Source organism: Lithobates pipiens, unplaced genomic scaffold (genome assembly GCF_037356315.1).
Source record: "Lithobates pipiens isolate NorthernLeopardFrog02 unplaced genomic scaffold, aLitPip1_a1.2 Scaffold_3, whole genome shotgun sequence".
NCBI classification, from domain to species: domain Eukaryota; kingdom Metazoa; phylum Chordata; class Amphibia; order Anura; family Ranidae; genus Lithobates; species Lithobates pipiens.
Window position 1 is genome coordinate 20,718,254 of NW_027507790.1, and position 27,168 is coordinate 20,745,421.

At 45.7% G+C, this 27,168-nt stretch overlaps 1 protein-coding gene across 3 annotated transcripts in view; it reads left to right on the forward strand.

The window, feature by feature from the left end:
• MYO18B (myosin XVIIIB) overlaps positions 1-27,168 on the forward strand; it is an 861,659-nt gene that overhangs the window by 684,157 nt on the left and 150,334 nt on the right. For all 3 annotated transcript variants that reach the window (XM_077461361.1, XM_077461362.1, XM_077461363.1), the window contains one exon: positions 2,344-2,529. In XM_077461361.1, the coding sequence (XP_077317487.1) occupies positions 2,344-2,529 (186 nt within the window). The remainder of the gene's footprint in view (positions 1-2,343; positions 2,530-27,168) is intronic.

Sequence of the window (27,168 nt, forward strand, 5' to 3'; positions counted from 1 at the left end):
TAGCGTTTACAAAATAGGGATAGTTTTATAGCATTTTTATTAATAATTTTTTATTATTTTTTTTTACTAGTAATGGCGGCGAGCAGCGATTTTTATTGGGACTGCGACATTGTGGGGGACCCATCGGACATTTTTGACACATTTTTGGGACCATTGTCATTTATACAGTAATCACTGCTATATAAATGCAGTGATTCCTGTGTAAATGACACTGGCAGTGAAGGGGTTAACCAGTGGGTGGCAGTGTAGGGGTTAAGTGTTCCTAGGGGTGTGTTACTAACTGTGGCGGGGGGGTTGGGCTTTCATTTAGTGAACACTGATCTCTGCTCCAATCACATGGAGCAGAGATCAGCGTCACTAGTTGCTAGGCAGAATGAAGAAATGCTGTTTACAACGGCATTTCTTCATTTGGCCGCTCTGTGAGACGATCGCGGGGATGCCCGCGGCGATCGAGTCCGCGGGTCCTGCGACCGGACTCACGGGGGTCCCGACCAGCCCGGGTGTGCGCCGCCGGCGGCGCGCTCCCGATGGCAGGGCGGCAAATTTAAAGGGACGTACATGTACGCCCATTTGCCTGCCCGTGCCATTCTGTCGACGTACATTGTCGTGTGCTGGTCGGCAAGTGGTTAAACAATCACACATGTAATTCCAAAAATATTTTAAAACAACTAATGCCGCATACACAAGACTGGACTTTCTGGCAGAAAAGGTCAGACAATCATTTCATCAGATATTCCGATCGTGTGTGGGCTTTGCCTGCCTTTTTTTTTCAAAAATTTTGACGGACCTAGAAATAGAACATGTTTTAAATCTTTCCGACAGAATCAATTCCTATTGGGAAAACCATTCATCTGTATGCTATTCTGATGGACCAAAAACGACACAAGGGCAGCTATTGGTTTCTGGCTATTGAACTTCCTTTTCTAGTCCCACCGTACGTCATCGCATTCTAAATGAACTTTGGTGTGATCATGTCTAGGCAACTCCATTTCAGCAGAACTTGTGTGTCGGAACTCCGTCGGAAAGACCGTCAGAGTTTATTCTGATGGAAAGTCAGGTCGTGTGTACGTTGCATCAGAGACCAATGAAGTATGATCAAAGAAGAAATAAAACTGACAAAAAAGGAAAAATTCCCATCAATATTAATGGAAAACAAGTGAAGTTAAACAAAAAAAAGTCTAAGCCTAAGAACATTTGATCAGAAGAGAAAATATCTAAAAAAGATTTGATTTTGCCCCATGCCCTGAACAGCTGGTTAATCCATCGAGGGTGGTTGCACCTTCAGTTTTGCTTAACAAATAGCTTTGCTTTTTTTTTTTTTTTTTTTTATAAAAAGACTCCCATGTGTCTTTGAAACATATCATTCTCAGAAGGAAATGCTAGTCACAAATATTATAGTGATTGATAGCTCACTTTTTTTGTGCATGAGTAAGGGGGTTATGTATCATTCATTCCCATGGGGGGTGGTATCTGGGGACTACCAGCACAGGGCTGTGGGGAAGAAGCCTTTTTCCTCATCAACATTGGGGCAAGGTGCTTTTCCGGGTTGATCCCCCCCCGCCAAGGTGACCTTCCCCATGTTGACGCCTAGTACTGGTATGATTTAGGATGAGCACATGCTCATTCTCCCCTCCTTCCTTTCCTCCTTTCCTATCTTGCCAGGTCACATGCTCAGATAATGATCTGATAAGGATTTTGAGGGGACCCTCTCTATTTTGTATGCGGTCTCTATTAACATATATACCAATGCTTCATTTAAAATGTATCATTTTATTTGTATATGTCTGTTATTTATTTATTTTTTCATTTTTATTGTTTCATTTTAAGCTGCACTATGCCAAATGGATTAGGCAGTGCCCAACCCTTTGTCATTTGTTTGGCAGTCCTTTGCCTAATAACCTAGAAAATGTCTATCACCGATTTCTAGGATTCACCTCCCATTGACTTCAACAGGGTTCAGATTTGGCATCCAAACTTTGATAAGTTTGCTGAACCTCCCCAAACCACACCCAGATACATTCAGTTGATTGCGTTTTAGTTTCATTTTAATTACGGTTAGGTCTGGCTTCTAAATATATTTCTGTGTTTCAGCTGTTTCAGTGTTCAACCATTTTATTTTTTATTTTTTTTGGTGTTTTGGAAAGAGTGGGGAAGGGGTAAAATCCTTGTACATTTTACTGCTCTCTGATATAACTTTCCTTCAATTCCCAGTACATGGAGTAAGATAAAATCCCAACAAGACATACAGGAATAAAAATGTAACAGTCCAAAACAAAAAAAGTCTTGGTTAGAGTTACATTTAGGATGCTCATTTTTATTGACTGTGTTTTCTTGTCTATCCAGATGTTGATTCTGAGGCTGAGGGACAGTGTTATGAAAATGGGTGAAGAGTTGGAAAATGCAGCAGATTCGGAAGCTCGAGAGAAAGAAAATGCCAAGTATTATCAGATGCGCATGGAGGAAATGAAGGCAGAGATGAATGAGTTGATGCAGAGAGAGATGGAGTCTAGTCGGAGACGTGTAGAACTGGTAGGCGCCTATCTTTTATTCCTTCATGTGCAAATAAGTCAATGTCCTGCAACATTAAGCTGTCCCTTAATGTTCATTTAGGGTTTACTTACACACTTTCATGTGTGTATATATGTATCCTAACCATTAACTTTTTTTATTTTCTTCCTTTTAGTCTGGATAGTATAAAATTATTTGTTATATCTTTTCGATAAGGGAAAATATACCTGTTGAGCATGTCAGAAATCTTGTAAGATGATAATTTTCTATTCTCTCTGCCCGTGCTTACTCTTATCAGTTGTGTTGTTCCAAGTTACCTCTATGAACTACAAATCACCTCCCCCTATGTTATGTAAAAGAGGCGAGGGGGCAGCGTTCTATAGTCATGTCCTAGGGTGACAATGTTGCCTGTCCATAGATACAGCATAGTGAGTGAGCATTGTCACTTAAGAGTAAGTGAGTTTTTGGCCAGATCCCTACCCTGTTTCCTGGAAAATAAGACCTTGTGTGATTGTCGGTGATGGCTGCAATATAAGCCATACCCCCAAATAAGCCCTACCCTGTTTCCCTGAAAATACGCCCTGCCCTGAAAATAAGACCTACAAAGACTTTAACTAGGGCTTATTTGGGGTGTAGGGCTTATATTGCAGCCATCACTGACAATCACGCTAGGTCTTATTTTCCGGGAAACAGGGTAGGTGAAAATAAAGAAATTAAAAACTGAAAAAAAGAAAGAAAGAAAAAAAACAAATCCAGCCACTGGTAGTCTGCAATTTATTATATTTTTGTTCCGGGTTTTTGATATTTTTTACGTTTTTTTTAGATGTGATGGTTATATAGTACCAAAATGCCTACAAACATCTACTTCAGCCTTGATGTTCAGAGAATCATCACCCTGTATCCCTAGTGAAGTGCAATCATCAGATGCCTGAGAAAGGGGTTTTGTGTGGCTCTGAAATGTTGCACTTTCATGGCTGTGATCATTTTAATAAGCAGTTGGATGTTATTTTCAAGATCCATGGTGTGCTGGTGATAAATGCTTTGATTTGTATTGATACCAGTTTCCAGCTAGGAGTGGCTACAGCACCCATTTACTTCATGCCATCTCCAGGAACGTGTGCAATGGGAATATTCTACTTAAGCCACTGATTAATCCAAAGTGAAGTTAATGGGGGTTATTTACGAAAGGCAAATCCACTTTGCACTGCAAGTGCACTTGGAAGTGCGGTCACTCTAAATCTAAGGGGTAGATCTGAAATGAGGGGAAGCTCTGCTGATTTTATAATCCAATCATGTGCAAGCTAAAATGCTGTTTTTTATTTTCCTTGCATGCCCCCTCGGATCTACAGCGACTTTACTTCCAAGTGCACTTTCAGTGCAAAGTGGATTTTCCTTTAGTAAATAACCCCCAATATGTCTTTTATATATTAACTTGTCACTAAACCATAAGCTGCTTTAAGCATTTGAATGTTTTCTTCTATTTGTATACCAAGCACATAGCATTTAGCTGCAGAAGCTATGATTTTGGAAGCCTCCCAACACTTGAGCCATTTTTCCTTTTTACAGTTACTCCTCTGTGAGATAACAAATTGACTAAATCCACTTTACACACAGTAAAACTAATAAACATGAAGAAAACAATAATAGAAGCAAGCAGACTTGTTCAATACAGAGTTATTCTTCTTACATGCCAATTTATAAATGCAGAAAAAAAAAAACTAAAATGTGTCTATTACCAGTCAAACTTTTAAAAGAGTGAATTCTGATTGGTTGCCACCAGCTACCGCTTACAAATAGCACTTGAGAATAAGAACACTTAAAATAGGGCTGGTAGAGCATTGCAATCTGGAAAGAACTGTACACAATTCACCTGATAGACTAGTTTAAAAAAAGAGAAAAGTAATGTGTAGAAATGATAGACGAATGAGTTCACTAGCAAATCTAGCATGAGCATTGTAGAGCAATGAGTTGCAGGATTTTTTTTTATATAGAAGAAACAGACATATTGCTTGATATCCCAGAGGACTGAAATCTAAGAATCTAATTCCAGCAACATGGAAAACGGAGAGCTAAGGAGATACACTTTGCCATGAACTGTGCACCCTTCAGCATTTGTGGTGTTAAATGCTGGTATGATTGCATCAAAGTTCCTGTTTGCATTTCCTCCAGTGGGAAGCTGGCCTTAACTCAATCTGACTTCTTTTTATTACCTCGATTTGGAACACTATTCCTTGTAATAACTGATTGCTGTCAGGCCAGCGTATTAAACGCTGGATGCCGGTATTAGCTCATAAAGCAAATCTCCTGGGCCAGCGTATAGTTTAGAAAAAGGAAATTGTTCTTATTTGCTCCATCAGATGCCAGTGGCTGTCCCAAGTCAGAAAGAAATGAAGGTATGAAACAAAAAAAAGGGGTCACATTAACATTTTTTGACTGATAACAGATCATTTTCTGTATTAAACTATTCAATGGATATGTTCTATACCTGACATATATTGCAGAAAATGTGCTTGCTAAATATATATTTGTTTTTTTTTCTCATTGGATGTTGAAATTTCTTTTTCAAAGTGTTTAATTTGCATCCAATGAAGCAATAAAATAAAGCAGTCAAACATATTTTGCTGCTGCCAGGCAGTTTGTGTCTATTTAGTGACAAAAAAGCACAGTGTGTCAGGATTTGGGCTGAAAATAGACCATGTGACAACCATCATTTTATATTTACCGCAAAGACAATAACATCAAAGTGTGAAGCTGTGATATGTAGCCTTTCCTTTTATATGTTCTATGTAGCTGAACAAGGGAGTGCATCTTGCTATTCTTTTTTTCTGTGCTATTAGAGCAACCTGATATGGAGATTACTACCTCACGCTGATCAGACTGCTTCTATTATAGTTTATGAAACATTAGCTTATTTGTCTCCCTAATGAATACAGCACATTCTTTATATAACTAGGTTTCCCAGGGTCATCTAAAAAGAATATAGTCATAGAGGCATAATAATGGTTTAAAGCTGAAGTCTAGTGATTTTTTTTTAAATCAGCACCAGGGACAGCACTTAAGAAGGATGTGCTGGTGACTACTCTTTCCATTGAAATCTTCAGTCCTCTTGCCTTGTGGATACAAACCCCCACCCCCACCCCACCACGTGTGACCTTCCAGTTCTGCAGGGGTTAATATGAGTGGCAGCACGTGTCACACGCACTTAACAAAAGTGACAACTATGCTTACATGTTGCAGATTCCTGCGCAGAAAAAAAAACACAGCGTGTGGTGTGAATAGGGTACATAGAGAACCATTGTTTTCTTGGGTTTTTTTGAGCCCTTGCAGAATGCGTGCAGAAAAACTGACATCTCTGAACCATGGTATGAACGAGGCCTTAGCCCTCAAGCATCTATCAATATTCAAATACTAGTTCTTGGCATACATAGCCTTTAATTTAAAGCAAAACTAAACCATCCTATCGTTTTCAGCCAAAGAAGGTGCCATCTTGGCCTCTGTTTTATCTTCAACTGCCATGATGTTGCACATATTTGATGGTTTGACAGTTTGAATAAGAGCACAACCAATGTGACAGTTAGGGCTTATTTACACTTGCTTCAGATTCAACACACATTAAAGTGGAAGTAAACCCTCCTATAGCTTTCAGCCAAGGAAGCTGCCATCTTGGCCTTTGTTTAATCTTCAACTGTCATGATGCTGCACCTGTGATTAGTTATGAAACCAGCCTTTGGATGGTTTGACAGTTTGGTTGAGAGCACAACCAATGTGACAGTTAGCATTTCCAGCATGCCGGGAATGTAACTTTTTTTTAAAACTATTAAGTCGATGGGTTTACTTCCACTTTAAGGGCTAGTTTACATTTGCTTCAAAACAAGGCTTCGGACAGGCTTTGTTAAAGCTCCTGTCACTAAATAAAATGGTTAGCTTAAAGTCTTGTTTACACCTTGCTTTTCCTTTGCTTTGGCTTCACTTCAAAAATTATACCCCATGTAGTTTAAATGGTGCTTCAAAGCATCTTCAAAGCCTCCATAGAAGTCTATGGCAAAGCTAGCTTGACACCCCACTGAAGGCCCACCAAGCTCCACCAAAGCCTCATCGAAGCCCCACGAAGCCACATCGAAGCACCAAGCAAAAGCAAGGTGTAAACATGACTGTATACTAACCATTTTATTTAGTAACAGGAGCTTTGACTGACATTCAGAGAGCTTTAACAAATTGTGTCTGAAGCCATGTTTTGAAGTAAGTGTAAACTAGCCCTTACATTCCCAATATATATATATATATATATATATATATATATATATATATATATAAAAAAACTGTTTTTGAAACTGTTAAATTATTGGGTTTAGTTCTGCTTTAAAATGCAGAACAATATTTATGTTTAATGATGAACATTTGAGAAAAATTGTTTTAGATAATTCAGCATTTATAGCCTTTCTCATAATCTTCAGGTAACCATTTATCAACCATTAACCTTGAGGTGTATCTAATCAGAACTTATTTCTTATTGGCCAGAACTTTCTCCAGAAATCTTTTGCACAGAGATGCCTGTCCACTTCCTGTCACTGGACTTCCAGCGCTTCAGTGGTTAACAGCTTTTGGTCATCAGGCAGAATAGCAATACAGATAGTCCCATGGGAACTTCCTCCTCCTACATTGAGAAAAGTTCTTTCATTGATTACACTGTCTGTAACACAATCTATAAATGGGAGAGAATCTGATCAGTCACAGGATTATCTACTCTATTGACGGATCATGTTAAAGACAATATAATTACTGGAGTTTTTCATTATCTGGGGAGTTAAATAATTCATAATCCAGATGTTATTCTTGCTGTGCTGACTGTCTTTATCAACATGCGGTATCATTATGTAAGCCTTTTAGTAGGTTACAGTATTTGCAAAATGATGATATATATAGAAAGTGCCATGATAGATGCATTCAAATTCTAAAGGCATGTTGATGGGTTAAAGGTTTCCTATCAGAAAAATGTCTTCTATTTAGGACATTTTCAAGCATTCATAGCCGATGTTTGGGTAAAATATGCTGTGTCACAGTATGTGTGGTGTCATGTGTATATATATATATACTTATGCCATGTACACACGACCAGTTTTTCCGTCGGAAAAAACTCTGAAGGTTTATCCGACGGAATTCCAACAGAATTTCACTCTAACTGTCTTGCATACACACGGTCACACCAAAGTCGGACCGTCAAGAACTCGGTGACATACAACACGTATGACGGGACTAGAAAAAGAAGGTTCAATAGCCAGTAGCCAATAGCTTCCGTCTCGTACTCGCTTCAGAGCTTGCGCTGTTTTTGGTACATTGGAACAGCATACAGACGAGCGCTTTTCCCATTAGGAATTGCTTCCGTCAGAAAAAATTAGAACATGTTCTCTTTCTAGGTCCGTCAGAAATGTCGACATTAAAGTCCGATGGGGCATACACATGATCGGAATATATGATGAAAAGCTCCCGTCTGACTTTTTCTGTTGGAATTCTGCTCGTGTGTACGCGGCATTACATTGATTCATGTCCCACACAGCTTACTGCTGGTCAACAGTAGTGATGGCCGAACGGTTCGCCCGGCGGTCGTTTCGCGGCGAATTTCCGACTTTCGCCGTCCGCGGGTTCGAACGCCTTTTTCCGTCGTTCGCCCCGGCGGACTTACGTGTTTAATGTATACAAGAACTTTAACCTTTCGTGACACGTTTATCATGTGTTACAGGACAACCAATTGAGACATGACAGCTCATGGACACTTGGACATTCCCCCTAACCTATAAATACACCCGATCCGGTGGCCATTTTACATTCTTTCTTCTGTCACTGTAGGGAAAGGATCCTGTGTGGAGTAGGGACAGAGAAAACGCTAGCTATTTGGTACACAAAAGTTCTTTTCAGGACTGGTATAGGTGTTAGGTCAGCAGCCTGAGTTTCTTTTGTCAGTTTAGATAAAGGGACAGAGCGCTGTATGCTGCTATTTTAGGGACAGCTCAGCCAGATTAGTCTTTCTTCATCATCATCATCATCATCATCATTAGCTGTTACTATCAGGTCCACAAAAGAGCTGTTCCAGCTAATCGTTCCAGCCTACTCTTTTTTGCCAATTTGTATAGGGACAGGCAGGAAGCAGTGTGTCAGGCAGTGAGGATAATTTTAAAGACTTGCTGTTACTATTAGTTCCACAAAGGTTCTTTTCAGGACTGGTATCAGTGGTACGGTAATAGGCTTGTACACGTATAATATTCTTTCTTCCAAATATAGAAAGAATATTATACTTGACTGCTGCCCTTCTGCTGCAGTCTGCTAATCATTCACAACTCACTTGTTCCACAAAGCTCTTTATCAGGACTGGTAACTTGGTCTGTCTAGGGTGCTACGGTACATAGGCTTGGGTGCGGTACAGTCTGCTGTTCTGTAAGGACCGCTATCGGTCCACAATACATAGGGTTGCCGTGCACTACTGCTGACCGCTGCCCTATACTGCAGCAGTCCTTCAGCGGTATAGGGACTGACGCACAGTCTGCTAAACACTAATACACAACCTGCTTGGTCCACAAAAGTTCTTATAAGGACTGGTAACTTGGTATAGGGTGCTACGGTACATAGGCCTGAGTGCAGTACAGTCTGCTGTTCTGTAAGGACCGCTATCGGTCCACAATACATAGGGTTGCCGTGCACTACTGCTGACCGCTGCCCTATACTGCAGCAGTCCTTCATTGGTATAGGGACTGACGTACAGTCTGCTAATCACTAACACACAACCTGCTTGGTCCACAAAAGTTCTTATAAGGACTGGTAACTTGGTATAGGGTGCTACGGTACATAGGCCTGAGTGCAGTACAGTCTGCTGTTCTGTAAGGACCGCTATCGGTCCACAATACATAGGGTTGCCGTGCACTACTGCTGACCGCTGCCCTATACTGCAGCAGTCCTTCATTGGTATAGGGACTGACGTACAGTCTGCTAATCACTAACACACAACCTGCTTGGTCCACAAAAGTTCTTATAAGGACTGGTAACTTGGTATAGGGTGCTACGGTACATAGGCCTGAGTGCGTTACAGTCTGCTGTTCTGTAAGGACCGCTATCGGTCCACAATACATAGGGTTGCCGTGCACTACTGCTGACCGCTGCCCTATACTGCAGCAGTCCTTCAGCGGTATAGGGACTGACGCACAGTCTGCTAAACACTAACACACAACCTGCTTGGTCCACAAAAGTTTTTATAAGGACTGGTAACTTGGTATAGGGTGCTACGGTACATAGGCCTGAGTGCAGTACAGTCTGCTGTTCTGTAAGGACCGCTATCGGTCCACAATACATAGGGTTGCCGTGCACTACTGCTGACCGCTGCCCTATACTGCAGCAGTCCTTCATTGGTATAGGGACTGACGTACAGTCTGCTAATCACTAACACACAACCTGCTTGGTCCACAAAAGTTCTTATAAGGACTGGTAACTTGGTATAGGGTGCTACGGTACATAGGCCTGAGTGCGTTACAGTCTGCTGTTCTGTAAGGACCGCTATCGGTCCACAATACATAGGGTTGCCGTGCACTACTGCTGACCGCTGCCCTATACTGCAGCAGTCCTTCAGCGGTATAGGGACTGACGCACAGTCTGCTAAACACTAACACACAACCTGCTTGGTCCACAAAAGTTTTTATAAGGACTGGTAACTTGGTATAGGGTGCTACGGTACATAGGCCTGAGTGCGTTACAGTCTGCTGTTCTGTAAGGACCGCTATCGGTCCACAATACATAGGGTTGCCGTGCACTACTGCTGACCGCTGCCCTATACTGCAGCAGTCCTTCATTGGTATAGGGACTGACGTACAGTCTGCTAATCACTAACACACAACCTGCTTGGTCCACAAAAGTTCTTATAAGGACTGGTAACTTGGTATAGGGTGCTACGGTACATAGGCCTGAGTGCGTTACAGTCTGCTGTTCTGTAAGGACCGCTATCGGTCCACAATACATAGGGTTGCCGTGCACTACTGCTGACCGCTGCCCTATACTGCAGCAGTCCTTCAGCGGTATAGGGACTGACGCACAGTCTGCTAAACACTAACACACAACCTGCTTGGTCCACAAAAGTTTTTATAAGGACTGGTAACTTGGTATAGGGTGCTACGGTACATAGGCCTGAGTGCAGTACAGTCTGCTGTTCTGTAAGGACCGCTATCGGTCCACAATACATAGGGTTGCCGTGCACTACTGCTGACCGCTGCCCTATACTGCAGCAGTCCTTCATTGGTATAGGGACTGACGTACAGTCTGCTAATCACTAACACACAACCTGCTTGGTCCACAAAAGTTCTTATAAGGACTGGTAACTTGGTATAGGGTGCTACGGTACATAGGCCTGAGTGCGTTACAGTCTGCTGTTCTGTAAGGACCGCTATCGGTCCACAATACATAGGGTTGCCGTGCACTACTGCTGACCGCTGCCCTATACTGCAGCAGTCCTTCATTGGTATAGGGACTGACGTACAGTCTGCTAATCACTAACACACAACCTGCTTGGTCCACAAAAGTTCTTATAAGGACTGGTAACTTGGTATAGGGTGCTACGGTACATAGGCTTGAGTGCGGTACAGTCTGCTGTTCTGTAAGGACCGCTATCGGTCCACAATAGATAGGGTTGACGTGCACCACTGCTGACCGCTGCCCTATACTGCAGCAGTCCTTCATTGGTATAGGGACTGACGTACAGTCTGCTAATCACTAACACACAACCTGCTTGTTCCACAAAAGTTCTTATAAGGACTGGTAACTTGGTATAGGGTGCTACGGTACATAGGCTTGAGTGCGGTACAGTCTGCTGTTCTGTAAGGACCGCTATCGGTCCACAATAGATAGGGTTGACGTGCACCACTGCTGACCGCTGCCCTATACTGCAGCAGTCCTTCAGCGGTATAGGGACTGACGTACAGTCTGCTAAACACTAATACACAACCTGCTTGGTCCACAAAAGTTCTTATAAGGACTGGTAACTTGGTATAGGGTGCTACGGTACATAGGCTTGAGTGCGGTACAGTCTGCTGTTCTGTAAGGACCGCTATCGGTCCACAATAGATAGGGTTGACGTGCACCACTGCTGACCGCTGCCCTATACTGCAGCAGTCCTTCAGCGGTATAGGGACTGACGTACAGTCTGCTAAACACTAATACACAACCTGCTTGGTCCACAAAAGTTCTTATAAGGACTGGTAACTTGGTATAGGGTGCTACGGTACATAGGCTTGAGTGCGGTACAGTCTGCTGTTCTGTAAGGACCGCTATCGGTCCACAATAGATAGGGTTGACGTGCACCACTGCTGACCGCTCACCTATACTGCAGCAGTCCTTCAGCGGTATAGGGACTGACGTACAGTCTGCTAATCACTAACACACAACCTGCTTGTTCCACAAAAGTTCTTATAAGGACTGGTAACTTGGTATAGGGTGCTACGGTACATAGGCTTGAGTGCGGTACAGTCTGCTGTTCTGTAAGGACCGCTATCGGTCCACAATAGATAGGGTTGACGTGCACCACTGCTGACCGCTGCCCTATACTGCAGCAGTCCTTCAGCGGTATAGGGACTGACGTACAGTCTGCTAAACACTAATACACAACCTGCTTGGTCCACAAAAGTTCTTATAAGGACTGGTAACTTGGTATAGGGTGCTACGGTACATAGGCTTGAGTGCGGTACAGTCTGCTGTTCTGTAAGGACCGCTATCGGTCCACAATAGATAGGGTTGACGTGCACCACTGCTGACCGCTGCCCTATACTGCAGCAGTCCTTCAGCGGTATAGGGACTGACGTACAGTCTGCTAAACACTAATACACAACCTGCTTGGTCCACAAAAGTTCTTATAAGGACTGGTAACTTGGTATAGGGTGCTACGGTACATAGGCTTGAGTGCGGTACAGTCTGCTGTTCTGTAAGGACCGCTATAGGTCCACAATAGATAGGGTTGACGTGCACCACTGCTGACCGCTGCCCTATACTGCAGCAGTCCTTCAGCGGTATAGGGACTGACGTACAGTCTGCTAAACACTAATACACAACCTGCTTGGTCCACAAAAGTTCTTATAAGGACTGGTAACTTGGTATAGGGTGCTACGGTACATAGGCTTGAGTGCGGTACAGTCTGCTGTTCTGTAAGGACCGCTATCGGTCCACAATAGATAGGGTTGACGTGCACCACTGCTGACCGCTCACCTATACTGCAGCAGTCCTTCAGCGGTATAGGGACTGACGTACAGTCTGCTAATCACTAACACACAACCTGCTTGTTCCACAAAAGTTCTTATAAGGACTGGTAACTTGGTATAGGGTGCTACGGTACATAGGCTTGAGTGCGGTACAGTCTGCTGTTCTGTAAGGACCGCTATCGGTCCACAATAGATAGGGTTGACGTGCACCACTGCTGACCGCTGCCCTATACTGCAGCAGTCCTTCAGCGGTATAGGGACTGACGTACAGTCTGCTAAACACTAATACACAACCTGCTTGGTCCACAAAAGTTCTTATAAGGACTGGTAACTTGGTATAGGGTGCTACGGTACATAGGCTTGAGTGCGGTACAGTCTGCTGTTCTGTAAGGACCGCTATCGGTCCACAATAGATAGGGTTGACGTGCACCACTGCTGACCGCTGCCCTATACTGCAGCAGTCCTTCAGCGGTATAGGGACTGACGTACAGTCTGCTAAACACTAATACACAACCTGCTTGGTCCACAAAAGTTCTTATAAGGACTGGTAACTTGGTATAGGGTGCTACGGTACATAGGCTTGAGTGCGGTACAGTCTGCTGTTCTGTAAGGACCGCTATAGGTCCACAATAGATAGGGTTGACGTGCACCACTGCTGACCGCTCACCTATACTGCAGCAGTCCTTCAGCGGTATAGGGACTAAGAGTTTTGTCACAGGGTCATTTAAAAAATGACATGCAGAGGAAGAGGCAGGCCCTTCCGCAGGGGTGGTAGGGGTAGGGCAGGAGCAACAGGCTTGAGCCAAAGTGGGAAGTTGCAGAAGGTGCGTTCAATTACTTTAAAGGATGCACCAGACTTGGTTGAGTGGCTCGCTCAGCCTTACTCTTCTGCACCCTCCTCATCCTCTCGATCTGCACCCTCTTCTTCACTCTCTGCTATGTGCACCCCCAAAGACACTACCACCAACAACACGACCACCACCACCACCACCACATACCTTCCGCTTGAGTCACTGGAATTATTTTCCGATCCATATCAAGAGGACATTTCTGATGCGCAGCCACTCTTGGTATTGGATCAGGAAGAGGAGGTAGCAACAAGCGCTACTCAGCAGTCTGACGCCAGTACCCAGATCAGCCCAAGGAGGAGGTTGGTCCCCGGTGTTGCTGCCTACTCTACTTATAGCGGTGGGGAAGGTGACGTTGATGATGACGTGTCTAGTGATGTCACGTGGGTGCCCACAAGAGAGGAAGAGGAGGGGAGTTCAGAGGGAGATATGGACCAGCAGATAGGGAGGAGAAGCAGCAATGACTTACATTGCACAGCAGGGACAAAGCAGACTGCAAATGTATCAGGAGCGAGTCATCGACCATGTACGGTCACATCTGGCGCTCCCAGGACACCGGCACATGGCTCCGCAGTGTGGGCTTTTTTTAACGTGTCCGCTGCTGACAATAGCGTTGCCATCTGCAATCTTTGCAGTCAACGCGTTAGTCGCGGTAAGCCCAATACTCACCTAGGGACGACCGCCTTAAGAAGGCACATGAGCAGCCATCACCGAGCCCAGTGGGAGCAACGGAACACACAAAGCCACACTGCAGGCTCTCACCGTCCAGCCTCGTCTTCTACTTCTCCTTCTCCTCTCTCCTCACAATTGTCCTCCACTCCACCTTCCATCACGCCAAGCTCACATTTTTCTGCAAAAAGGCAGGCTTCCGTGGGCCTAATGTTTGAGCGTAAAAAAATGATGACGCCGGATAACCCTCTTGCCCAACGGTTGGCGGCTGGCTTGTCAGAACTCATAGCCCGCCAACTACTGCCATATAAACTGGTGGACTCGGAGGCCTTTCGCAAATTTGTGGCCATTGGAACACCACAATGGAAGGTCCCAGGAAGGAAGTATTTCTCAGAGAAGGGCATCCCAGAGCTATATGGCCATGTTCAGCGGCAAGTGAATGTATCTCTGGCACACAGTGTCGGTGCCAAGATACATCTGACCACAGACACGTGGTCTAGCAAACACGGGCAGGGAAGGTATATCAGTTTTACTGCCCACTGGGTGAACCTTCTGACGGCCGTCAAGCATGTAACCCGTGGCACCCGTGTAGATTTGGTTTTACCGCCACGGATTGCATGCAGGCCTGACTCTTCTTCTCCTCCTCCTACTCCATCCTCCTCCCTCTCCTCCTCAGCTGCCTCCTCCTTTTCCGCTGCTAGCGTCTCTTCCACTGCACCGCCCAAGCTCCCCAGAACCTATTCCACATGCCAGGTGAGACGTTGCCATGCCGTGCTGCGTCTGTTGTGCCTGGAAGCAAAGAGCCACACTGGCCCGGCACTCCTTTCAGCTTTGCGTTCACAGGCAGATGAGTGGCTAACACCGCTCAATTTGACAGTTGGTAAAGTGGTGTGTGACAACGGTGCCAATCTGCTTAGCGCATTGAAACAGGGCAAAATCACGCACGTGCCGTGCATGGCACACGTCTTAAACTTGGTCGTGCAGCGATTCCTTGTCAAATACCCTGGGGTCCAGGACATCTTGCGGCAGGCAAGGAAAATCTCGGCCCATTTCAGAAGATCTTACACGGCCATGGCTCGCCTTGCTGACATTCAGCGGCGACACCATCTGCCGGTCAGACGTCTTATTTGCGATTGCCCGACGCGATGGAACTCAACCTTCTATATGCTTGATAGGCTGCTCCAGCAGAAACGTGCAGTTAACGTCTACCTGTATGAACTCTGCGAAAGAAACGGTTCTGGGGAGCTGGGTTTTTTTTCACCGCGCCAGTGGCTGCTCATGCGCGACACATGCAGACTTCTGCGGCCATTTGAGGAGATCACCAAACTGGTCAGTCGCAGCCATGGCGCCATCAGTGACATGGTACCTTATGCCTTCTTTCTGGAGCGTGCATTGCGTCGTGTCATTGATCAGGCTGTGGAGGAGCAGGAGCGGGAAGATGAGGAAGTCGCAATGCTGGATGAATTCCCAGGGGGGGCTACTCTATCTGAGACAAGTCAACAACAGGAGTCTGATGAGGAGTCAGAGGAGGATGGTGCCGGGGCGGATGAGCAGGAGCAAGAAGAGCATGCTTTAAACCTTTCTGGGATCCCTGTTGTGCGAGGATGGGGAGAGGAGAATGAAGAGGACGACATTATCCTGGATGATGAGCAGGAGCCAGGCCACCACACCGCTTCCACTTTAGTGCAAATGGGGGCCTTCATGCTCCAGTGTTTTAATAGGGACCCCCGTATAAAAAGCATGAGGGTCAAGGACCAGTACTGGGTGGCAACGTACTTAGACCCCCGGTACAAACACAAAATGGCGGAAATGTTACCGCCGTCGCAGAGGGCTGTCAGAATGCAGCACTTCCAGGCCTTGCTTCGAGAAATGCTGCATTCTGCTTTTGCGTGCGCTGGCAGAGGAGCAATTCCCACTCCCAGAGAAGGATTTGCGGGTACCAATCCAACAGCGCCTGCAAGAAGAGGCCGGTTTGAAGATGTGTTGGTGACTTCGGATATGAGGTCATTCTTTCAGCCGACCCATCGACAGGTGTCATCCGGATCCAGCATCAGGGAACGCCTAGACCGTCAGGTGTCCGACTACATTGGGTTAACGGCCGATGTGGACGCTCTGAGGAGTGATGAACCCCTAGACTACTGGGTGGGCAGGCTTGACCTCTGGCCAGAGCTTGCCCAATTTGCAATCGAACTGTTGGCTTGCCCCTCATCCAGTGTCCTGTCCGAAAGGACGTTCAGCGCAGCAGGGGGGATTGTGACCGATAAGCGTACTCGCCTAGCTCACCACAGTGTTAACTACCTCACATTTCTAAAAATGAATGAGGCATGGATCTCGGAGGAATTCAACACATGTGATCAGTAGACCATGTATATGTCTATAAACAATTTTTGGAATCAAGCACACAGACCTTCTTAATTCATTTGGCTCACTTCCCTGACCCAAAAAAGCACACCGTACTATATGCCCCTACCCTCCTCTTTGAAGAGGTTGAGCGGTGTCATATTTCTACTGGGGCTGCTTATTATGAGGGGTTCCCACCATCCCTGTGCTGTGCTGACTTCCTCCTGGGTGTTCTTATTATGAGGGGCTCCCACCATCCCTGTGCTGTGCTGACTTCCTCCTGGGGGTTCTTATTATGAGGGGATCACACCATCCCTGTGCTGTGCTGACTTCCTCCTGGGGCTGCTTACGGTGCTGCTGTCAGCGCTGTATGTCACGGAGCTGCTGTCAGCGCTGTATGTCACGGAGCTGCTGTCAGCGCTGTATGTCACGGAGCTGCTGTCAGCGCTGTATGTCACGGAGCTGCTGTCAGCGCTGTATGTCACGGAGCTGCTGTCAGCGCTGTATGTCACGGAGCTGCTGTCAGCGCTGTATGTCACGGAGCTGCTGTCAGCGCTGTATGTCACGGAGCTGCTGTCAGCGCTGTATGTCACGGAGCTGCTGTCAGCGCTGTATGTCACGGAGCTGCTGTCAGCGCTGTATGTCACGGTGCTGCTGTCAGCGCTGTATGTCACGGAGCTGCTGTCAGCGCTGTATGTCACGGAGCTGCTGTCAGTGCTGTATGTCACGGAGCTGCTGTCAGCGCTGTATGTCACGGAGCTGCTGTCAGCGCTGTATGTCACGGAGCTGCTGTCAGCGCTGTATGTCACGGTGCTGCTGTCAGCGCTGTATGTCACGGAGCTGCTGTCAGCGCTGTATGTCACGGAGCTGCTGTCAGCGCTGTATGTCACGGAGCTGCTGTCAGCGCTGTATGTCACGGAGCTGCTGTCAGCGCTGTATGTCACGGAGCTGCTGTCAGCGCTGTATGTCACGGTGCTGATGTCAGTGCTCTGTATTACGGTGCTGCTGTCAGTGCTCTGTATCTCCTGCACCCTCTTGTTTGCCTACCCTGGTCCCTGACCTTCCCTCTCCTCCATTGCCTTCATTAGCTCCATAGTCCTGAATTGTCAGAACAATTTCCCAAATAAAAAAAAAATGCTTGTAGTTATCGATCCCAAATTCACCTCATACATGTATTATGCTATTGTCCAGGTGGTGGGACTACGTGCTACCCCCTAATAATTACCCCGTGGCCGCAAATTCGACCTAAAGGTTTGCGAAATTCGCCTCCCATTGAAGTCAATGGAGCCCGCGGCGAACGGTCGTTTTCGCGAACGTTTGTGTCCGTTCGCGTTTCGCGTTCGCGAAACGTCCCGTCGGAAGTTCGTCCATCACTAGTCAACAGTACCTCCCCTAATACCCCTCAATCAGATATATATGTGTGGTTTAATTGGTTGCTTAGCATCTGGGCTGGTACTGCAGAGGCATCAGAGCAGTGGTGTTGTGGGGACAGGAATCAATGCTGCCTTTTTTTTAAGAGTTAGGTTTTTTGGAGCAGAATAGTGTTGTTGGAGCACAGTCCCTTATCGCTACAGATTGATTAGCCCACTATCTGGCTACTAGATCCACACTGGGTCTACAACAAAGGCTATATTCTATGAGGACCTTACCAACTCATATGTTTTTTTCCAAAAAAGTAAAACTTCTTTCGGCAAATTCATGGCAAGTGAAAAGATATCCTACTCGATTTTGTTAGATTTACTATAATGTAAAAGTACATCATTGTCAATGACATTTGTTAACCCCTTGACGTTGGCATCTCCAGGTCCTTTAACCACTTTCAGACCGGACCATTTTGCTGGTAAATGACCAGAGGTCTTTTTACAATTTGGCACTGCGCTGCTTTAACTGGTAATTGCGCGGTCATGCAATGTTGTACCCAAACAAAATTTGCGTCCTTTTCTTCCCACAAATAGAGCTTTCTTTTGATGGTATTTGATTGCCTCTGCGATTTTTATTTTTTGCGATATAAACGTAAAAAGACCGCAAATTTTGAAAAAAAATGATATTTTCTACTTTTTGTTATTAGAAAAATCCAATAAACTCAATTTTAGTCATACATTTAGGCCAAAATGTATTCAGCCACATGTCTTTGGTAAAAAAAAAGTCAATAATTGTATATTTATTGGTTTGCGCAAAAGTTGTCACATCTACAAACTAAGGTACGTTTTCTGGAATTTACGCAGCTTTTAGTTTACGACTGCCTATCTCATTTCTTGAGGTGCTAAAATGGCAGGGCAGTACAAAACCCCCCCAAATGACCCCATTTTGGAAAGTAGACCCCCTAAGGAAATTGATAAGTGGCATGTTGAGCTCATTGAATATTTTATTTTTTTGCCTCAAGCGATTGAATAATGACTAAAAAAAAATTTTTTTTTTTTTTACACAAAGTTGTCACTAAATGATATATTGCTCACACATGCTATGGGCATATGTGAAATGACACCCCAAAATAAATTCTGCTGCTTCTCCTGAGTACGGGGATACCACATATGTGGGACTTTTTGGGAGCCTAGCCGCGTACGGGGCCCCGAAAACCAAGCACCGCCTTCAGGCTTTCTAAGGGCGTAAATTTTTGAGTTCACTTCTCACTACCTATTACAGTTTTGAAGGCCATAAAATGCCAAGATGGCACAAAACCCCCACAAATGACCCCATTTTAGAAAGTAGACACCCCAAGCTATTTGCTGAGAGGCATGTTGAGTTCATGGAATATTTTATATTTTGCCACAAGTTGCGGGAAAATTACAAACTTTTTTTTTTTTTTTTTTTTTCACAAAGTTGTCACTAAATGATATATTGCTCATGCATGCCATGGGCATATGTGAAATGACACCCCAAAATAAATTCTGCTGCTTCTCCTGAGTACGGGGATACCACATATGTGGGACTTTTTGGGAGCCTAGCCGCGTACGGGGCCCCGAAAACCAAGCACCGCCTTCAGGCTTTCTAAGGGCGTAAATTTTTGATTTCACTTCTCACTACCTATTACAGTTTTGAAGGCCATAAAATGCCAAGATGGCACAAAAACCCCACAAATGACCCCATTTTAGAAAGTAGACACCCCAAGCTATTTGCTGAGAGGCATGTTGAGCCCATGGAATATTTTATATTTTGCCACAAGTTGCGGGAAAATTACAAACTTTTTTTTTTTTCACAAAGTTGTCACTAAATGATATATTGCTCACGCATGCCATGGACATATGTGAAATGACACCCCAAAATAAATTCTGCTGCTTCTCCTGAGTACGGGGATACCACATATGTGGGACTTTTTGGGAGCCTAGCCGCGTACGGGGCCCCGAATACCAAGCACCGCCTTCAGGCTTTCTAAGGGCGTTACAGTTTTGAAGGCCATAAAATGCCAAGATGGCACAAACCCCCCCAAATGACCCCATTTTGGAAAGTAGACACCCCTAAATTTAGGGGTACACTAGTGAGACTAGGTAATAAATGGCGGGTGCCCTGAAACTATAAAAAAATAACTAACCAACCAGCGTCACCTGTAACAGTAATATGGTGATCACTGGTGAAAGGGTTAACTAGGGGGCAATCAGGGGGCTTTATGCGGTAGTATATGGAGGTCCCTGGCGCTATAAAAAGCTGCGGCGAACCTAAATACCTACCTGCCTAACTAGCGTCACCTGTGACACTAATACAGCGATCAGAAAAAATATCGCTTATTAGGCTGGGTTCACACTGGAGCGATGCGGGAACGCCACGAATCCGCGGCGGGTTCCCGCATCACATGCCTCCCGGCGGCAGTTCACACTGCCCTATGCGAACTGCTGGGAGTGTCAGTGAAATGTTAATGACACCCCCAGATCAGTTCGCATATCGCAGTGCGATCTGCAAACTCGGATCGCATGGTGTGAACACCCATGCGATCCGATTCTGCTGCGGGCCAAAAAAAGGGTCCCGTGCGAGTTTGCGGCGGGTGCGACACGAATTCAGCCATACTATCTGTATACTATCTGTATGGCTGAACTCGAATCGCACAGAGATCAGATGTGATTTGCACTGCAGTGCAGTGCGAATCACATCCGTTCTCATAAACCGCTGCAATGTGAACCCAGCCTTAGTGACACTGGCGACGGGGGGTGATCACGGGGTTAAACCTTTATTGGGGGGGTTAGGGGGGTACCTTAGAACTAAAGGGGGCTAACCCTAACTGCCCTAACAGTTATTACAGTCACAAATGACACCCGCCGGGTGATCAGGGGGTTAAACCTTTATTAGGTAATAAATGGCGGGTGCCCTGAAACTATAAAAAATAACTAACCAACCAGCGTCACCTGTAACAGTTATATGGTGATCACTGGTGAAAGGGTTAACTAGGGGGCAATCAGGGGGCTTTATGCGGTAGTATATGGGGGTCCCTGGCGCTATAAAAAGCTGCGGCGAACCTAAATACCTACCTGCCTAACTAGCGTCACCTGTGACACTAATACAGCGATCAGAAAAATGATCGCTTATTAGGCTGGGTTCACACTGGAGCGATGCGGGAACGCCACGAATCCGCGGCGGGTTCCCGCATCGCATGCCTCCCGGTGGCAGTTCACACTGCCCTATGCGAACTGCTGGGAGTGTCAGTGAAATGTTAATGACACCCCCAGATCAGTTCGCATATCACAGTGCGATCTGCAAACTCGGATCGCATGGTGTGAACACCCATGCGATCCGATTCTGCTGCGGGCCAAAAAAAGGGTCCCGTGCGAATTTGCGGCGGGTGCGGCGGGTGCGATGCGAATTCAGCCATACTATCTGTATGGCTGAACTCGAATCGCACAGAGATCGGATGTGATTTGCACTGCAGTGCGGTGCGAATCACATTCGTTCTCATAAACCGCTGCAATGTGAACCCAGCCTTAGTGACACTGGCGACGGGGGGTGATCACGGGGTTAAACCTTTATTGGGGGGGTTAGGGGGGTACATTAGAACTAAAGGGGGCTAACCCTAACTGCCCTAACAGTTATTACAGTCACAAATGACACCAATGCAAAAAAAAAAAAAAATGACATTGGTGTCACTGTGACTGGGGGGCAGGGGTAATTGGGGGGGTGATCGGGGGGGTGTGAGTGTGCCTGGCATGTTCTACTGTGAAGTGTCGTGTTGGTGCAACTCACCGATCCTCTCTCCTCGGTGTCGGAACGAAAAATACCGACACGGAGGAGAGATTACATCACTTCCTCTCCTGTGTTTACATTACAGGAGAGGAAGTGATGTCACAAAGGATTTCTATTCGTCGGGAGCGATCGCGAGGGGGTGGCCATGAATGAATGGCCGCCCCCTCATCCCGGATCGCTCGCGAACGAATACCGACCGCCGCAGGCACCGGGCGGGGGCCCGATCGGGCCCCCGACCCGCGGGAAGGCAGGGACGTACAGGTACGCCCATATGCCTGCCCGTGCCATTCTGTCGACGTACATCGTCGTGCGGCGGTCGGGAAGTGGTTAAGGGGTTTTTGATGCTGGGAGGCGGGGGTTATGATCATGTGACCATAGTGACTGGCTGTCACAGCGGTCATGTGATCAGAAAGCTCCTGAACGCAAGTAGAAAGTGGAAGCTTTCCATTAAACACAGGGCCTGCGCTCTCGGCACATTCTGGTACGGAGATATACAACCTCTCACCATGAAGGCCTACCCCATGAGAGGCCGCACATTTTCACACTGTTGGCATGAAAGCATTAAAATTTTAGTTACAAATAAATTATACAATTTTTCCATATTGTTTTTGAAAAATAAAAACATAACTTTAAAGGGTAACTCCACTTTTGTGGGGAAAAAAGGCAACTAACAAAAATAATATAGCATATGCAATTGTCGAATTGTAACTAACTGTTCTTAAAACATTGCATTTCCTTTTCAATCTGTAGTGCTGTCATCAGAGGCGGCTCTTTAATTAGGCAAATTAGGCGATTGCCTTAGGCCTCGCCCACAGGAAGGGCCTCGCCATCGAGCGATTGCCTAATTTGTCTCTGAGGTGTTGTGCTGCACTGTCTGCTGCTGTGTGGAGTGTCTCTCAAACGGCGGGGTGAGCGAGCGGCGGGCGCGCTGCACACAGCTGCAGACAGAGTGAGCTCCGCGGCGGTGGATGAGGGGGGTGATAAGAGTATGTCCGACTGTCTAATATGCATGGCTTAGGCTGCCTGTGTGTCCAATAGCAGCAGCGCTGTCCTCCGAGTCCTAGCCCTTCCTTCCCCTAACGGCGGCCCCATTGCATGCCGGGAATTGTAGTTCTCCCACAGAGCACAGGCACATAGACTTTAACATGGCCGTCTGGTGCCTGTGCTCTGCAGAGACTACAACTCCCAGATTGCACTGCAGGGCAGAGCTAGAACATCATGTGTTGCTTCTCCAACTGAGTCCTGCTGCCTTTACCAATTTGTCACCAAGGCGAGGAGCAGGATCATCAGGTACAGTTTATATATAGGTTTTTCATATATATATATATATATATATATATATATATATATATATATATATATATATATGAAAAACCTAACAACAATGCACCCCCACCAAATCTAAGAGTCCAAAGGCCATATTAACTCTGCATTGACAAGACAGTTTTATTTTCACACATTCTAAAAATAACTTTTCATCTGCTTTACTGAGGATGCTTTACAGTGGCTGTGTTTGATGGCATGGTGGCTGCAATTGATGGCACAGTGGCTGGGTTTAATGGCACAGTGGCTGCAATTATTGAGCACAGTGGCTGCGTTTGATGGCACAGTGGCTGCATTTGATGGGCACGGTGGCTGTGTTTGATGGCACAGTGGCTGCGTTTGATGGCACAGTGGCTGAGTTTGATGGGCACAGTGGCTGCGTTTGATGGCACAGTGGCTGCGTTTGATGGGCACAGTGGCTGCGTTTGCTGGCACAGTGGCTGCATTTGATGGCGCAGTGACTGCATTTGATGGGCACAGTGGCTGAGTTTGATGGCACGGTGGCTGCAATTGATGGCACAGTGGCTGCATTTGATGGGCACAGTGGCTGAGTTTGATGACACGGTGGCTGCATTTGATGGGCACGGTGGCTGTGTTTGATGGCACAGTGGCTGCAATTGATGGGCACAGTGGCTGCGTTTGATGGCACAGTGGCGGCGTTTGATGGCACAGTGGCTGCGTTTGATGGCGCAATGACTGCATTTGATGGGTACAGTGGCTGAGTTTGATGGCACGGTGGCTGCAATTGATGGGCACAGTGGCTGAGTTTGATGGCACGGTGGCTGCAATTGATGGGCACAGTGGCTGAGTTTGATGGCACGGTGGCTGCAATTGATGGGCACGGTGGCTGCAATTGATGGGCACAGTGGCTGCATTTGATGGGCACGGTGGCTGTGTTTGATGGCACAGTGGCTGCGTTTGATGGCACAGTGGCTGCATTTGATGGCACAGTGGCTGCGTTTGATGGGCACAGTGGCTACGTTTGATGGCGCAGTGACTGCATTTGATGGGCACAGTGGCTGAGTTTGATGGCACGGTGGCTGCAATTGATGGCGCAGTGGCTGCATTTGATGGGCACGGTGGCTGCATTTGATGGGCACAGTGGCTGAGTTTGATGGCACAGTGGCTGCAATTGATGGGCACAGTGGCTGTGTTTGATGGCACGGTGGCTGCTTTTGTTGGCACGGTGGCTGCGTTTGATGTCGCAGTGGCTGCGTTTGATGGGCACAGTGGCTGCGTTTGATGGCACAGTGGATGCGTTTGATGGCACAGTGGCTGTGTTTGATGGCGCAGTGGCTGCATTTGATGGGCACAGTGGCTGCAATTGATGAGCACAGTGGCTGCGTTTGAGGGCACAGTCGCTGCGTTTGAGGGCACAGTGGCTGCGTTTGAGGGCACAGTGGCTGCGTTTGATGGCACAGTGGTTGCGTTTGATGGCACAGTGGCTGCGTTTGATGGCGCAGTGGCTGCATTTGATGGGCACAGTGGCTGAGTTTGATGGGCACAGTGGCTGCAATTGATGGGCACAGTGGCTGCGTTTTGGCACAGTGGCTGCGTTTGAGGGCACAGTGGCTGCGTTTGATGACACAGTGGCTGTGTTTGATGACACAGTGGCTGCGATTACTGGCACGGTGGCTGCTTTTGATGGCACAGTGGCTCCTGTATCATTGTCCGCCCACAGTCTCTGACCATTTCCTGTATCATTATCTGCGCACAGTATCTGACCATCTCCTGCATCTTTGTGGCATGATTGTCTGTCAGCACCCTGTCAGTGGCTCCAACTTTTCATACCGTGTTAGCCAGGTAAGAGTTTGCTTGTTATTACCATAATAAAACCGTCTCCTGTATCATTGTCTCTGCAAGTCTCTGACCGTCTCCTGTATCCTTGTCCACACACAGTCTCTGACCGTCTCCTGTATCCTTGTCCACACACAGTCTCTGACCGTCTCCTGTATCATTGTCCACACACAGTCTCTGACCGTCTCCTGTATCATTGTCCACACACAGTCTCTGACCGTCTCCTGTATCATTGTCCACACACAGTCTCTGACCGTCTCCTGTATCATTGTCCACACACAGTCTCTGGCCATCTCCTTATTCATTGTCCACACACAGTCTCTGACCATCTCCTGATTCATTGTCCACACACAGTCTCTGACCATCTCCTGTATAATTTTCCGCAGTCTATGACCATCTCCTGCATGATTGTCTGTCAGCACCCTGTCAGTGGCTCCAACGTTTGATACCATGTTAGCCAGGTAAGAGTTTGCTTGTCATTACCATAATAAAACCATCTCCTGTATCATTGTCCACAGTCTCTGACCCTTGCCTGTATCATTGTCTGCACAGTCTCTGACCGTCTCCTGTATAATTGTCTGCATAGACTCTGACCATCTCCTGTATCATTGTCCACACACAGTCTCTGACCATCTCCTGTATCATTGTCCACACACAGTCTCTGACCATCTCCTGTATTATTGCCCGTACACAGTCTCTGACCATCTCTTGTATCATGGATGTGAGGTCGGTGACTGTCCTTTAGCTGGATTGGACTGTCTCTTAGCTGGGCTGTCTCTTATCTGGGACTGTCCCTTAGCTGGATTGGATGGGTCGGACTATGTCTATCAGCTGGGTTGGACTATGACTATATCCCTCAGCTGGGACTGCTCCTTAGCTGGATTGGACTTGTTGCATTAAACAGGTTATGTTTTAGAATATGTTGTAAAATTACTTTTTTTTTTGTTTTATACTTTGTTGACAAATTAATTTCACATTTATGAGACAGCACAAAGGATAATGAGTAGGCAGCTGCACAATTTGATCTATATCTGTGTGCGTGTAACATATATACCCACCCACCCTATGTTTAATGATATTTGATTAAAGAATAATTGGCTAGAGAAATTTATAGAAACGGTGAATTCATAGTTCATAGGAATTAAGTTAATATATGCATTCATACAGTTAATTTTTATCATTTTTATAATATTTTTCCCATTATGGGCGTGAGTGGGGCCTCATGTCTAAGTTTTGCCTAAGGCCTCAGAAAGTCTAGAGCCGCCTCTGGCTGTCATTTTCTGTAAAATGCAATGCAGTATGGGGCAACCTGTAGGCCTTCTGTGCACAGACGGTGTATAGAACACACCCCACCCCCAATGTAATTTCCTGCTTGTACGATTGACTTACTGCAGAAGTCTGCCCCAAGATACATGTGTTGCACCAAGATACTTAGTATTCTATGTAAAGTTATTTCTTCACATGCACACAAATGTCATGCTCCAGTAAGTATTCAGTAATGGTTTATATTTCTGTGATTTATAGTTTAAGTGTGTATGTACATATTTATTAAGATTTTATATAGGGTTTTAAAAAATGATGCCATGGAAAATATGCAGAGGCACATCACAGTGAAACATTTTAAATAATTTTATATGAACAGATGATATCTAAAAATTTCAGTTTCCTCATTACTTGATTGCCGCATGCATAGAAAAATGTGTTCCATTGGAATACTTTAATAATTAAATGATAGTTAGGCCAAGAGTATTAATTTAATTGGCACACAAATGAAGACTAATTGGCTGAATAGTTCCAGACTGCAATACATGTACAACTAAAGCTTCTTCCTTTTGGGATTAAGTACTACAGACTGGTCAGCCCTTCTATGTCTGTGTTATATCTTACTCAGGGTTATCACAATGAAGTCTGGACCCAGTTTGGAATAGAGCTTCAACAAAGAATATTTCCTTCTAGCTGGAAGCAGGGTAGAATAACAATCATAAATAATAAGACAAATAAGAGAGACCAAGGTGGGCGGTTCTCAGTTTTCAAAGTGTTACTAAACCCACAACCATAAAATCAGTCTGTATATGCAGTAAAGCATACTTGTTATGCTCACTGTGGAACCTATTTTTTTAATCCTCAGCATTGTGTGAAAAGGCTGTTTGATCATGTCTTCTATGATCCTCCCGTTCTCCTACTGTCCCCAATTCATCTCCTTATAGAACAGAGGCTTGAAGACAAGCTGCACATGATCAGTTTGGTGTGTATTGCTAGAGAGTGTTTTTTCTTGGGGAAGTGCATGTGATCAG